This window comes from Diadema antillarum, unplaced genomic scaffold (genome assembly GCF_040938485.1).
Source record: "Diadema antillarum isolate AM-2024a unplaced genomic scaffold, OU_Dant_1.0 seq00000375_RagTag, whole genome shotgun sequence".
NCBI lineage: Eukaryota > Metazoa > Echinodermata > Echinoidea > Diadematoida > Diadematidae > Diadema > Diadema antillarum.
The window spans coordinates 607,501-623,498 of record NW_027271374.1 but is presented as its reverse complement, the minus strand read 5'-3'; the positions used below and the strand labels follow the sequence as shown (position 1 = coordinate 623,498).

General features: G+C 37.1%; 2 protein-coding genes across 2 annotated transcripts in view; both read right to left on the bottom strand.

Moving 5' to 3' along the window:
* Positions 1-3,318, bottom strand: part of LOC139731463 (uncharacterized) — a 39,518-nt gene extending 36,200 nt beyond the window's left edge. The window contains exon 1 of the mRNA XM_071642347.1: positions 3,093-3,318. The gene's annotated coding sequence lies outside the window, so the exon portion shown is untranslated. The remainder of the gene's footprint in view (positions 1-3,092) is intronic.
* Positions 3,319-13,518: 10,200 nt separating this feature from the next.
* The window catches only part of LOC139731461 (signal peptidase complex subunit 3-like), a 4,716-nt gene continuing 2,236 nt past the window's right edge, over positions 13,519-15,998 (bottom strand). Inside the window, exons 3-4 of the mRNA XM_071642346.1 lie at positions 14,434-14,552; positions 13,519-13,688 (exon numbers count right to left, since the gene is read on the bottom strand). Coding sequence (XP_071498447.1) covers positions 13,556-13,688; positions 14,434-14,552 — 252 coding nt within the window. The 3' untranslated portion in view covers positions 13,519-13,555. The remainder of the gene's footprint in view (positions 13,689-14,433; positions 14,553-15,998) is intronic.

The window sequence follows — 15,998 nt, the reverse complement described above, 5'->3', positions numbered from 1 at the left end:
TTCCGGATCTTAAAGACACACGAGGGAACCCAGGGAAGTGTAGTATCATAGAAGAAGAGAGATATTTAATCTTATTTTCTGCAAAACGTTTTTTACGTAACCTTCAAGGATTTCTAATTGCAAATTATGAAAGAAAGAAACCTTTCCATGAAGAACGTGTTAGATATCATATATTCTACATTTTAAGAATGAAAAAAAAAATTGTCATCATACGATGGGCCAAAGCAACATAATAATGATGACAAAGTAAAAGCTCTATGAAGGATCTAAATTCTTGCAGGTATTACTATCTAGGGCCTATTCATTTTCCTTCCTGGTATTCTTTATTGTTTTCCAGCTTCGCAAATATATTTTGACAAACAATTTTCCATTTATTGTGTACGAAACAAAAATGACCAAAATTCAAAACTTCTGCTGTATAGGCTCTACTTGTAAAAATGTGATTCCTAAATTGAATAACTTCAAAATAATCATCAGTCAGATAGGGTTGTATCAGGATTGAGACCGAAAAAGAAAATAAAGATTGGGCCTACATGATTTTATGTATAAATTATACGCAAGTTGCGAGGCGACTGCATCATCAGTTCACTTGTTTGCTTATTCACAGTGATTGTTTCAGAGCTGCTTTGGGAAAATTGGAGAACTTCACAATTTAAAAACTTTCCTCACTTTTATCCGATTGCGATCAATTTTTTCAATGCATTTTTTTTTTACTTGTAACACTTTGCTCTTTCTTTTCAGACAGCTTTTATCTGATACAAAAATGTCCTTTGAAGCCAGGGCTATCATTTCGTCTTCTACAGTTCAAAATAGGATTATAGCAAGGAATCGAGTACAAGAGAATGAGAAAAATCCGAGGACATGATAATCATCCCCTCTTCTGATCGTCTTTCTGCTGACGGAGTGAAGTGTTTGGGAATCAACACAACTACGACTTGACACTTCAAGAGTTCAGGGTAAAATGAATTGATAAAGCGAGATTTCCGATGTACAAAGATTGTTTTCTCTTAATCTTAGCCATGGCGTTGACGTCACCCAAATGACCAGACGGCATAACCCGCAACCCTGTGGATATCTTTACACACTTCCTCTCTTCAGCTCTACCACCAGACAGAACGAGATCGTGAATTCCACGACCCGTCCTTCCGTGATCATCGAAACCGGTTATGCGGATCAGTTTTCTCCTTCGCCCATCTGACTCAATAATACCAGAAAAAAACTGTGTGAGAAAGTTCTCTACACTTCCATTTCTCTCCCCCCCCCCCTCCGTCTTTCTTTTTCTCCCTTAGTGATGCTTACTTTCTTTCTTCTTCACCTCCTTCGCCAGATTCTTCACATTTCTTCCTCTTCTCTAAAATGCTGAGATATTTTTCAAACAAATCTGCCAATAAAACGTATGCGCTCTCTTCTATCAAAGAGTTAGTTCCGTGATGTTTGTTACTCTTGGGTCCTTGCTTCGATCAAGGAGTGACTATACGTATAGACCTGTAGTATCTCCTTGCTTATACCCTTCCAAAAACTGGTCTGCATTCTCATGGAAATTGAGATGTATTTTGATGACACAAAGAAATCAAACTCATGGATTGTATGCCTATCCATTTGGAAAATATCGTGGTCAGTGTGAACCACATGAAGTGTCAGCACACAATCTTCCTCTGTGATTATTTTGCAATTTATCTATTTAAAAAAAAATCGCCAGACAAGACTTCTCAAACCCTGTCTGCTGAGCCCTTTTCCTCTCATCCTAGCTACGACAAGTTTTGGCCACTTTCTGAAAACGTGGCATTTGAATGACCCTGTTCCGAGAATCATGACGTAATGACGCAACCACGAAGAAAATATCTGACCAAGCAATTTTAATAAACTTGCCGACGACGTTCGCTTCCCTCCTGTGTGCTTCTTCGCGCCAAACATGAAACATGGAGGCGCATCCCTGACCTGATATGTTCCCTATTATGAACATTTTATTGGAGGTTAACTTCGCAACTACTGAATGCGCAATAAATAGCAAGGAAATATGCATGATGATTGATATCTAATGTGACTTGACAAAATAATCTTACTATGTTCTACATTGTATACTTTGTTGTTGCCACAGGAGATCTTTCTTTTACTCCCAAGTTTATTGTTAGAAGCACGACCATCTTATAGTTGTATTTTAAACGTTTCATATTATGGTATATCACTCGGTTTGATGGCCCCCTTGCCTTAATCGGCTGTCATGATAACACGTGTTATTTACTTAGAGGAACAGATTACCTATATATGTCAACCGTTTCTTCGACATGGAAATTACGTATTACTCCAACCTTAGAAATGAATTATTGCTCTAAAGCGCTGAATTAAGACTTGAGCAAATTCATGAACTTGTAATTTCTTAAAGTGATATATTCTTGTCTATTCCAGCACATGGGAATACACAGGGAACACCATTATCACGCGTATGGCGGTTGAAAGTTTTCTATGTTTTTGGCGAATCGAGACAACTCTATCATAGCCACGATTATTTCACAATAACGGGTCAGTACAGGAGCGAGGTTTGTTTAAAAGAAAAGTTATCCACGACTACAGTTGATAAGTATCTAATCACCAATGCCAATGTAAGGTTACATGCAGTTAAGATAACAAGCATACCCATACACACATTCAGTGTAGTTGCATCGACCGAATTCTGAGCTGAGGTGGTATGTTTCATCGAAGTTGCATAAACTTTACGCTATGCCAAACAGAGAGAATTCTCGCGTGGATTTGTTTGGAAACATTTACATGCTTGTTTGTTTTTTCTTCGAATAAAGGGAAATTATACTTCTTTGCATGATACCAATGAGTTTGCCAGGTTTAATGTCATACCAGGAAATGCTAGCACATGCTCTTCAGACAGATATACGATGACGGCATCTCTTTTTCTTCATCTTCTTCATTTGGTGCGAAGAATTCGCTCTACTTTGCCTTTAAGAGGATCGAACGAACATTGCTGATTACGGGAATTGATCAAAGAAAATGCCTTTTAAATCTGCTATACATAACAATTATTACGTCTGTCCAAGCAACAATTAGCTAGTTAACAGTTCTGAAAAATGCATCTTACTCACCCGTCTGATGTAACTAACTGGACAATCAGGTTATTACTGGTAATAACTGAGAACAGTTATTGCGGTTTCCTCCCAGAATTTTGGTCGAAGGCTGCGGAAACTTTGCGATTTCGTGTCGCTAAATATCCAATAATGCCTCACCCAACTAGCTGGATAGATGTGTCGCAGCTTTGATGATGGTGGCTTAGGACACCGGCAAACTCCGCGAGAATGGTAACTGAAGAGGAGGTGGAGGCAGGGATCTGGTTTTGCACTGGATGGAAGACTCTACCACTGTACCAGAAAGTTTGCCGCAGAAGTTGTGCTGCGCACGCGCAATGCAACTTTCGACAGGTGCCTGTTGAAGTCGATGTTCGGTCCGTCTAGTCGGCCCACCAATCATCGTGCAGATAACGCAAGCTTCACTCGTAACAAGTGTACAAGGATGTGAGAGCTTTTCGGATATCTTTTTTGATTATGTATTATCTTATAAAGTTAGTCTACCTTCCCAACCTGTTTTCTTTTTTTTCTGAATCTTTCTTGAATCGCTATTTTGGGAGTGTTCGACTTTCTTGCACTTCTCCTCAAGCGGGGATGTGGGACTTACCTCTCCCACCTGCCAGGGGGAGTCGTGGAACTTGGTGTAACCGAGGAGTTTGGTGTAACCTGTGTTATAAAATGAAAATTTAGACAGCTACACACGAGAAGGTCAGGAGACCAGACTAGACGCGCCAAGGTTCACGGAGAAGGCGTCGTGAGAGTCAGGGTGGTAGACAAGTTGGGGACGAAGTTAGAATAAAGAAGCATATCATGTTAAAGACATTGTATGGTATTGGTGGAGATGAGGATTGAGCTTTTAACTTTTTGCGAGATACCAAAAGACCACTTATGAAATAATACATAGCATACCATTCTAAGAGGATGAAAATCGGTTTTGGAATGGCGGAGACATCCAAAAACAGAGTAAAACAAAGCGATCTTAATAAAAGGTGGGTCCCACCTTTTATTAGGATTGCTCTGTTTGGATATCTCAGCCATTTCAAAACCAGTTTTCTTCAAATAAACGTTGAATCCCTCTTATAATGACATGCTCTTTCATATTTCATAAGAGGTTTTTCATTATCTCTTCAAAAAGATGTCAGAAACCTGAAGTTAGGTCTCAACCAAAGCTATACTATTCCTTTAATACACTGCACTTCCGATAGACGCAGTATTCTTCACTGACCCCAATACATGAACCTCTATCACAAAGAGTTTTGCCCACTTCACAAGTTGTAGAATAGATGTCATTTGGCGAATTAGTACTACAAATAGTACAATGAAACTCACATCTCGGCAGATCCGCGAAGAGATTTGTTTGCTGTTGTTGTTGTTGCTGCTGTAAGTGCTGCCATTTAATTGAGCGAAGAAAAAAAGTCCCAGAGAAAGACAGAGTTTGACATTTTATTTTCAACTTATTTGGATGGATAGATAGAATAATGATTGACAAACAGATTTAAAGGGATTGTACAGTTTTGGTTGAGACCTAATTTCAGGTTTCTAACATTTTTTGGTGAGATAATGAGAAACCTCTTATGAAATGTGAAAGAGCATATAATTCTATGAGGAATTCAACGTTTATTTGATAAAAATTGGTTTGAAATGGCTGAGATATCAAAAAAAAGAGCGATTCTAATAAAGTGTTGGACCCACACTTTATTATGATCGCTTTGTTTTACTTTGTTTTTGGATGTTTCAGTCATTCCAAACCCGATTTTCATCAAACTTTGAATTCCTCTCAAAATGGTATGCTCTGTACTATATCATAAGTGTTTTCTTGGTATCTCCCAAAAAGTTAAAAGCCCAATTCTCATCTCCACCAATACTGTACTATCCCTTTAAGAGAGACAGAAAGATAGACAGAGAGGGGGAGGGAGGGCGCTGTTCATGACATATTCATAATTATACAAAACTAGATGCACTCGGAGAGCGCAAACCTCCTCAAAGGACATGGTATATTAACAACTTTTTGCTCATTGAAGCCCTTTGTTGTCCACATGATCATCCATTTCTTTTATCAATCATGCAGGATGTCAAAATGTTGTTGATCAATGATTTATGACTGATTTTTCCATTGTCCAATTATTGTTTTCCCGATTTTTGTGTAAATTTGATGAGTCTCAGTACTTCTAACTTTTCTTTAATATAAATTTATGTAGTGAAATTCAAGGTTGCCAATTTGATAAATACAACAGGTGTCCTTCAGTTATTAATGTACGCTGACACGCCTATTTCGTGTTGTTTTAGTCCATGGACCAATATCAAACCATGGATTTGGTTTAAAGGTATATTGGAGCAGTACTTTAAAAAAATGTTCGAGTTATCATATTTAATGCGTATGTGTAGGTCATCACAAAACATCCCACTATTATACAAATTTTGCAATAAAGCCCAAGATATAAGGAGATATCACTATTTTTTAGTCAATAAGCTATAACGACGCTTTATTGCAGAAACAATTTTATTATAACTATTGTTCACATTTTGTATGTCTAACAATATCTAACATTGATAATACTGATTACATTTTTTTTTACATTGGTCGTTTCTATCCCTAACGTACATTTTAGAACTATTTTGAAGCACTAAAGCTGGGTTTTTGTTTCATCTGCAAATAGTAAATAATGCCTTTAAGCCGTTATTACTTTCGGGTCAAAAGCTTCCTAGCGAAATATAGTGTTAGGTCGAGCCTGCAGGTCATGCAGTAACTTAACTGTGCAAAGATTGGGTGATTTTTGTATTCAAAAGCGAAGTATATAAAACAAAAAAAAAAGTCCTGTGTTGAGAGAAAACTGGGAAATACACTCTGACACTTGTCGGTCTTAATTCAATCCCTCCAAGCTGTCATATTTAAAAACAAACAATGGTAAAATTATCACCGCCTACGCACGCCCGATCATGGATGGTTCGATATATCACTGAGAAATGAAGCGCTACTGCAAGTCAAGGTTAACGGAGATTTCTCGCGGGTCGACCCGTCCCCTTGCTTGTCTTCATAAAAACATACCTCTCTTTCCCCCCTCTTTTTGATTTATCTTTTTATGATATGCCAAAACAGGATTCAAAATGTGTTTATTTTGACGATGGATGGAAACCGATGTCTCAAGAACCAGGTGATAACGAAGACCTATAAATATAATAATGCAGGCTACAGATTTTGATCGGAGGGATGTACAAAGATTGCGTGTTGAAAAAAAAAAGAAAAATCAAGTAGAGGAAGAGGATGAGGAGGAGGAGGAGGAGGAGGAGGAGGAGGAAAATGAGGTGGAAAGAGAATAGAATATGAAATATAGCACAAAAAGAACAGAAGAAGAGAAGAATACATAAGGCAAGGAAGAGGCAGATAACATGGTCAAAGAATATAACAAAATCAAGAACAAGAAAGCTTGAATAACTTAAAAAGTACTATAATCTGATATTAAATGCATATCTAAACATTAAAGAGCAAGCACTGAAAAACATTTGAACGCAGTGCATGGAAACATGGACAGCCAGACTAAGGAGTTATCAGACAACTCCTTGACTCGCCAGACACAGAGCAACATGGATATACTGAAAAAGTTGAAAGAGATGATGACATTACAAAATATAGCGAATGTACAACAGCATTATACACGAAGTGAAAGGAATCAAGATGCCCGAAATTTCTAAATGTGAAGTACCCAATTGGAAATCCTGTATGCACACTTTTAGTGAATACTGAGGTCAAGCGTAGGACCTACTGAAGAGAATATATGTTTTATCCAAAAGGAAAGAAAATGATAAGATGATATTGTCTTGAACAGTTTATGCAAGCGAATAAGAGACTGGTGACGTCACCAATATTGCTGTTCTGAGAAAACTTGCGAAATTTTAAATTCCATAACTTTCTTACTCCGGGTCATTTTCAATGAACTTTTCATATTCTGTTCATCCTGTTGATTTTTCGAGAAAATTCAGTAAATTTTCACATTACGATCGGAGAAGAGAAACAAAATGAATATTTGAATTCGCCACGTAGGCGACAGTCACGTACTGCGTGTACGCAAAATTTATGGAGTTTTTTTCAGCAAATTTTGTGAATTATTTACACTAATCCCAAGATGAAGGCAAATAACAGTAGTAATGACGTTGGCAACTCGATAGCGGCGATAACAGTAATTATAATATAATCCCATCCGTTCTTTTCTATTAGTATCCATACCTTCATCAAGGTCTCTCAATATATTAAAGAATATCATGCGTTGAGCAAACACACAATACCACTACGATGCATAAGCCTAGTAAACAGTGTCAAACTAACTCCATGAAGTGGTGCATTGGTCTTCAATGGATGGGAAATGGACTCATAAAAGTTACCAGCAGTGTGCAACTATCAACGTCATTTACTGACTGTTTGTTGTTGTTGTTATTGTTGTTTCTTGCATGGGGAAAGGACGATTGAAAGGACCTTTTGAATTCTGGATGGGGGAATGCCTTGTGAAAGGAACTGATGTCTTTCCGACTTCTCTTCACCTTAACCAGTGTTTTAATGTACAGTGCAATTCGAACTGACATTGCGCATTAAAGGAACTGGTGCGAAGTTTAAAGGGCCACTTCATGGCTTGGTTCCCTGAAAAAAAAATGATATGAGATTTCCTTGGTACGCGCTAACGTAGTTCTCTTACATGCACAGACACATCCACGAAAAATGGGCTGCAAAGCCCATCACAGTGATCAGGGAGGTGGGAAGCTTTTGCGGTGATCAATCCCATTAACACAGTCGTGATGAGCTGGCCGCCCATTTCTCCTCCCTCACGTTTTCCGTTTCATCCTCGGGGGTCATCAACTTGACCTTTGACCTGAAGATCCTTCCTCTCTTTAAAGCACGTGTCACGTCTGAACAATAGTGTTGCAGTTTTCATTCTTTAAAGGCCTGCGATCTCCAAAATTCCAAGAAACACATTTTTTTTTTCAGTTTTATTATCCGATTGATTATACGCAACGAAACGCGCTAAGTAACTGTCATAAAGTAAAGCAAATCAATTTTACGTGCATATTCACATCGATTTTATCCGTGCTATTCATGTCCTCGTCCGTCTTTTGCCAACAAGTCTACATCGCAGAGAAAAGATATATTTTCAGACTTCTTGATTTTCTCGGATTTTCATCTGAAGATGGTACATGGCATCTGCACAGCGTGCGTCCTATTATACATGTATGCTACGAAAACAAACCTAATGTATACTGCTATCCTATAAGGACGTACGATAACAAATGGAGATATTCTTTGCCTGACTTTTGACCTCATATATTTTGACTAGGTCGTCTCCAAGTCGCCATGAAATACAAAGGAAAAAATGCAATGTCCTTGAATTGAAATACAACGCAAACAAAACTACATTGTACTACGGTATCAAAAGTTTCACTGAAAGCTATAGAGACCATCAAATTGTCATCAATGTACTTCGCAAGACGGCAGTATCAATCCCAACCACACACACACACAAACGCACGCACACATGCCGTATAAATCATATCCATGTGAAAGATGTGTATTTTCATTGGTATGTAATATAAATATATGTGTATTATGATGTATATTATGTAAATCAGTTAAGACTTGTGTGTAATTCAATGGGTAATTTGTAATGCCATGACATCGAAACGTGTAATTGGTAAGATATATTATTGCCACTAATATCACTTTTGCCTATACAGAACAAGACAGACACAAAATTTCATAACTTTCTTACCGTAGGTCTGAGTATGTAAAACAGGTAGCATGCTGTGTGCTTAATTTCACTCTATTCATTTTAAGAGAATATCAAACCAGTTAAAAGTTAGTCGGGAAAGAAAGAGTACGATTTTACAAGCACAACAGTGAAATAGGTGATCGAATTGGGTAAAAACTAAGAAGTTATGAAATTTTGAAGTTTGGCTAGTTTTTACAAAACAGTATACATTGTACGTGACTAGTCAATGATATAATACAATGTATGCCAGTAGTGCGTTGATGTCATCCCCTCACAGCTTGCCATATAAATTGTACATAAAATCGTGACATTTCCAGTCGTTATGTTCAGATGCAATTATGTTCAAGCCTAAAATTCTTTATTCGATTGGTCATTAGTTTGAAGTTATTCAGAAAGGATAAACATTTTGTTATACGTGTTTACCTTCCTATCAGATTTGGATTCCGTCATGTTTCTACATACAGCATGATACTCATTAAAAAATTGCGAGATGATGAAGTCACCAGTTCATTCAAATGCATATTGATGTCAACTGTTCAGGAACTGCTTGGAAAAAACTTGGCGATTCTTTAAAATTTCGTAACTTCCTTACTTTTCATCCAATTTTGACTTTCACTGTTGCGCTTTACAAATTTTGCTCTTTCTTTACTTACTTTCAACTGGTCCGGAATTCCCCTTTTAGCGGAAATTTAATGATCACACAAAATGGGAGCATTTAACCCGTTCCATACGGAAACCTAGTGGCCTGTATATTAGGTCAGTGGGGATTTCAGAATTTAGTATGAAACGGGTTAACACAAAACATGTACTCTTGAAGGTTACTTTACAATTCTTCATACATGTTATGTAGCTACTGTGAGTAACTGCGGGAGTCAAAACAAATGTGTCAGAACGTTACTTTACTTCTTTGTACCCTCACCAAGAAGTACCCTCACCAAGAGACACAATCAACATATCCAGTCATAATCATTTATACAGTCAACAGACAAAAGCAAAAAATTAATGTGTATTCGTCATAAAGTTAGAGTGGATTCTTGTACACGTGTTTACGGAGTGAATGGAGAATGAAAAGTACAGTCAAATGAGCGGGTATCCAGTGAATGGCGTTACTGTTACGCGTATAACGCGAAAAAAGTACATTTTTATCAACATTCACGAGTAAAAATCCCAAGAATGCATTTACATGCTCTCATCTCATCGTAGTGGCAAACATATTAGTACACAGAACATAAAAATTGTGACGGGAAATGTAGGTGCTTTCTGAACCCAGATTAATTTTCACAGTCATGTAACTAAATAGAAATGTACAACGTTGTACATGTATATGAAAGGTAATGCTAATTTGCTTCTATCTGGCGCCGTTTCCACATGAATGATTATCGAAAATGTTACGTCTGACGCATGTAAACAAAAACAGAATACATTTATTTTCTTTTTTTCTGATGGTGCGACGAAATACAAACAGATGTACATGTACTCTATTCTGACGCATTGATTTACATACAATCAAAATAACACAATAAATGTACATGTACAACGTTGAGAAGTGTTTAATGTCCAACGGCAAGTGACATGGTTATCATTTATTGCAAAGACAGGCTTTTGTGTCAAATACCATATTAGGGAAACCTGGTCAGAGAGAAGTCACACCATCCTGGTTTTTTTTTTCCTCCCAGTAAATAGACACAATATCGTGCCAAAAGACTTAAACAAAACAAAACAAAACAAAACCGGGAGTAAGAAGAGTAATGGACTTGCTACTCTGATCTGTCAAACAAACGCCACGACCATCCGCCAGTTTTGAAACCAATTTAGGTGTGGTCACGCTTTCGGATATTCAGTACATGTACGACCTCTTGTTTTATGTCTTTCGGTGTTACACAGTAGGTATTTGCCTCTCTTTTATCTGGTTTCGAACAGGTTGTGACCTCTTACGGTAAAAATAACTGATCCGCAACGTATTTATTGAGAGAGGGTATGATGCGTCCTCCACAGGCTTCATATCTACAATGCCGGCAAATTTGCGCTTTCCAACCTTCAGAGGGAGCCCTCCAAAATAACCCTGCCTGCACACGTTGCACCAACTGTGCAGTACACAGCAGGTACATTGTATGTGTAGTGTGGCGGCTGCCACTGCACACTTCACTAGATGGGGGATACGCATTATAACAACAATAATGGTAGTAGCCATAATTATGATGATAATATCAATAATGCATATGTAAACAGATATTATAGACTTGAATGAATTAAATGGTTACGACCACATAATGCAAAGTGTGTTTGTAAACGTTTGGTTTGATCAAATACAATTTAACTGAAAAGAGAGGCTCACTCCGAATGCCTAACAGTCTGTCAGTAACGAGACCCATTACCCCCTTTAAGGACTTATATCCCATCATACCCTGTAAGGACTTATATTGGTACCTATCATACACTGTAAGGACTTATATTGGTACCTATCATATCCACCACTCCATTCTCTCTTCTGCCTTCCAATTCTCAAGGTACCAAATTTGAGAATATTCCTATTAAACATACAAGTATTAGCGCTACTTCCAAGAAGTTTGAACATGTACAGTACTTGCCTGTTGCACTATGCTAAAACACACATACACACATAAATGTTAAGTTCACTGGAATCTGATTGATACCAGCATACACACGTCCATAACAATTCGTAAGATTACCAAAAAGTTCAAATCATCTACAAGTGCAACCCAGAGAACATCTACCATAGCAAATCTGCAAAATTTGCAATTTAATTCCATAGTATTTGCAGTGTACATCAAAAAGTGAACTCGAAAAAAGAACATACACCAAACAGAGAGATCACAATAGAAGACATCTAGAAAGAGTGTACAAACAAGGTCGTCTCTCAAAAATGATGATATTGCATGGTAAAATGTGATAACATCAATACACAAGGTCTATTACCTTTGATGACGTTTCTAGTGTAACATGAGTGAGGGAGAAAAAAAATATAGAATTTTTATCTATGCCCATCTACACCACTAACTAATGTACATCTCTTGATTTCTTTTATCTCTCTTCATCAGAAAGACAGACTGTACCGTATGTCCCCCCCCCAAAAAAAAAAAAAAAAAAAATTACAATCTGATTTTCGCATTGAAAACTTTCAATATGATTAATCTGTCTGAATGCTATTTCAGGAGCTTAAAATATAACATCTTAGCTATATCTTGCAGAAAACCCCATTCAATTTGGTTAAGTGGTCAAAGAGAAATGTGGATTGTTGTAAAGGGTCTGTTTCTTCCAAGTTGTCGAATAGCACTTGAATGCTCTTGGAACTGCATAATGTGTGAAAACAATGGACAGAACTTGGAGGGAAGGGATTCCCGACATGCTCTACAAAAATCCTAATTTCTCTTTAACCACTGAAGCAAATCGGATGGGGTTTTCTGTAAGATGTGGGGAATAAGTTTTAGTTTCATACTCTGAAATTGTACTTGGATTGATTTACTATTTTTAAAGTTATCTCTGCAGAGCGTAGCGTTGTAATTTTTTGGGACATATGGTATTTACCAGTTTATAACGAGATTGTATACAGTATGTAATTATTACCCCTGAAATGAGATACATGTCCCGAACATATCCAGTTAGGAGGTATCGTGGCTGAGTGGATAAGAGCGCTTGTCTCTGAATGACATGAGCATGGTATGGGTTCATGGGTTCGAGCCCATGCAAAGCCCGACACGCTTGCCCTTCAGCAAGGCACTTTATCCACATTGCTGCTCTCCACCCAGGAGTATAAACGTGTACCCGGCAGGATGAGAAAGTCTATATTGGTTTATCAGCATGGCTGGAATGGTCCCCAGGGAATTGAGAGTGAGCACTGTCAGTGCTGGTTGGAATCAATGTATCCAGTGACCGGGGTAAATAGTAGTCTCTAAAGTGCATTGAGAAACTTTAGAAGTGTGAAATGCGCTATGTAAAAACTAGCTATAATTATTAGTGTTGGATTTGTAATAATGCAACAAAAGTGGACATCAACGATTAAACCTGTATCTAACGCTAAACATTGCCCAAATCTACTTAAAATTTCTTTGCTGGGTAAATTCCCACTTTCAGTACAAGTGTTATCACTGCATGTGTGATCCCTGCACAATAAATTCCACAAGAAGCCACATGAATCACAGAAGTGGGCGAGTCAATGCATCTAAATAGAATCTTAACTGCAAAGCCCATATAGCATCCCACATAAGAATATATTTGAGTTTAAATCACCTACTGTATACGCTGTTATTTTCATGAGGGTTTAATTTTCGCAAATTTCACATATCACAGTTGGATTAAGAATCTAAAAACTTGTTAAACTGTCTCCATGCGCTAGGGTAGTGTAGTGCATTTATGTTAGCAACAGCATCAATTCGCAAAAACAACACCTTGCGAAAATGTCTATGACCTCCTCATTCGCAAAATTATCTGCACGCAAATATAACGGCATTTACAGTAGTTTGATGGATTATGATCATTCACTTTTGTCGAGTGACATATCATTTTAAAGCTGAAAATCTAATTTTTCAGAACTTCACCTAATCTTTTTTTCTAACCTATCTAACAGGCTCAAATACATGTATGTACTATGGTTTTGAGAAATAAGAATGGGGGAAAAAAAGAGAAAAAGAGAGACTACAGATTGCAATATTCTTATTCTAAAAAGTGTGACACACAACAGGAATTCTACAGGCACATTGTCAGGCATTTGTTCTACATCCTGTGCGTTGCTGAATATTCGCTTGGAAATGCCAACATGTTATTCCCATCTCCTGCTATCCGCGGTAGCAGTCCGGCATTGGGGATGATGTTCCATGACAGGGTGAGTGTGACGTTTTGGTTGCTTCTGTAGAGAGGAGCGAAGGAGAGAAGAGAAGCACAGTGAGGCAGAAAAATAGGCAGACAATGCAATAAATACAGGTGACAGTTTTACAGCTCTGAACGCAGTAAATTCTGTAATTACAGTACATATAATAGTCATTTGCATATTGCATCAGTTATACAGTGGACTCCCATTATAATGAAGTCCTCGGGACCTGCAGTTTTCTTTCGTTATATCAAAATTTGGTTATAACTGAACAAATAAACAATAAAAATACATAGAGCCGATAATGTTGCGGCCGCAATTTTTATTTCTCTGTAATCGGAATTTTGTTATAACTGTGTTCGTTATAATGGGAGTGCACTCTATAATGGTGAATAGCACTGTCACAGCAAAGTATCGTGTGATGTTAATACCTCCCTTGAAAATTCCCTTGCCATTTTACAGCATAACGTATAAATATGATAAAAAAGTTTAATTCAAGGACTTGAACTTGACCTCAGACCCTACTGCTTTGCCAGATTTTGCCTAGAAAACCAAAGATTTACTTTATTTTGCCACACTAATCACATCCAGTACTCACACCCAATAATGACTTAGGTAAACAGTACAAAATAAAAATATTACATTCAGTTTCAAGCTGTAGATGGCCTTTGAAATATTTTGCATGAAGATCAGTCTTTGTTGAGAAATGGCTACAAACTAAGAATGGGCAACAGTGCACTGTAGCGCGAAGCCCTGAGAATAAACCGAGGACCAAATTACTTACCTAAGACCATGTCCATCATCAAAGAAGGGATACTTGGGCTGGATTCTGTCAAAATTCAGCTTGGCGTTATTTGAAGTCCGCTTGATGATTTTGTCCCAAATCACCACTTGATTCAACTTCTACAGATGAAGAATAGAAATGCCATTATTGTGCAGGTGAATCATATGTCATGCACTCAAGTGAAGTGAAATAAGTTTTGTTTGTCACTATTTTTTATTTTTTATTTATCAATTTCTTGCATTTGCATTATTTGCAATGAATTGTTTCTGGTCTGTATTCACACATTTCTAAATGTATATTACATCACTTGTACAATCTATGTCCTATACAAAAATAGCATTCTTTACAAATACATTGTATATTGGCATGACAAATGACATTATTAGTTTGATCAGTTTATCTTTACCAGCTCTTCTTCACACAAGTCGGATCAGCTTCATTTTGCGTTAATACATTTTGTATTTTCTTTTTCAAATTACATTGGGATTGCTGAGAATGGAAGAATGCTGATAATTTTACCCTCAGGAATTCACATCCCTTGATGGCTAATACACATGTAGTTGATTTGTTTTAAATAAATCAAGGTGAATAATGTTAGCTCTTTCTGTTAACAAATGAAAGTTTTCTACACTGGCATTACCAGTCATCAGGAACAACATGTTATTTTGACATCACTAAAATATTCTGTGCTTGATGAGTTACTTCCATTTTACATACATATAGAACTTGAAAGTACCAAAATGTCTACAATCTTGTTTTACACCTTATGATCTGCTATTTCAATTTTATTTATCTTGATGAGGTATAATTTCCATTTAATTCAGTTACACATAGATGCAGTCTTCTCCATGTAATGGAATACACCAGTTACAGGTGGTTCCTCCTGAAAATTCCTGGAAATGTGCTGGTATTTTTCACCTCTCAATTTGGAAGTCTGGTTAATTGAAAAAAAAAAAAACACCATCACCACACTCAATGCAACTAAGTGGAGAATACTGCTTATTAAACTTGAAGAAAATTCTACTCCATCTTCAAATAGAGGGATGAAGTTACAAATACAGAACAGCAAAAATTATGTTAAACTTAGACCCCAAAATGATGCATAAGCGAAGTTATGATATTTTGTTGTTTACATAAAACAGCACTTGAAATTTTTCATTAGAAGAGCACATAAACCCACAGCTTTGCAGTTAGTCTGTACATTTACTAGTGCATATCATAGAATTATTCTTTGGGTCAATAATTCAGCTATACTTTGTATTATGAACTCAATCCCTTGTTAACAGCATCTTTGTGAAAATCATTAAAATTCTTGCACTATTGGGTTTGATGGACTTAGAACTGTATTCCTCATATCTATAAAAAGAATGAATCTATTGAAAACTAATGTGCACGCAAATGGAGGATTTGTTAACCCATGATATCTTCATCTCAGCTGATGAGTTAAGTTGAATGGCAATGACCAAATAACAACTCTGGGAGGTTTGTGAGACTACAAGGAAACCCAGTTTTTACAGCTGTATCTCATGGTGCGTACTAAGAAGGAGACCAGCTATTTACAATAA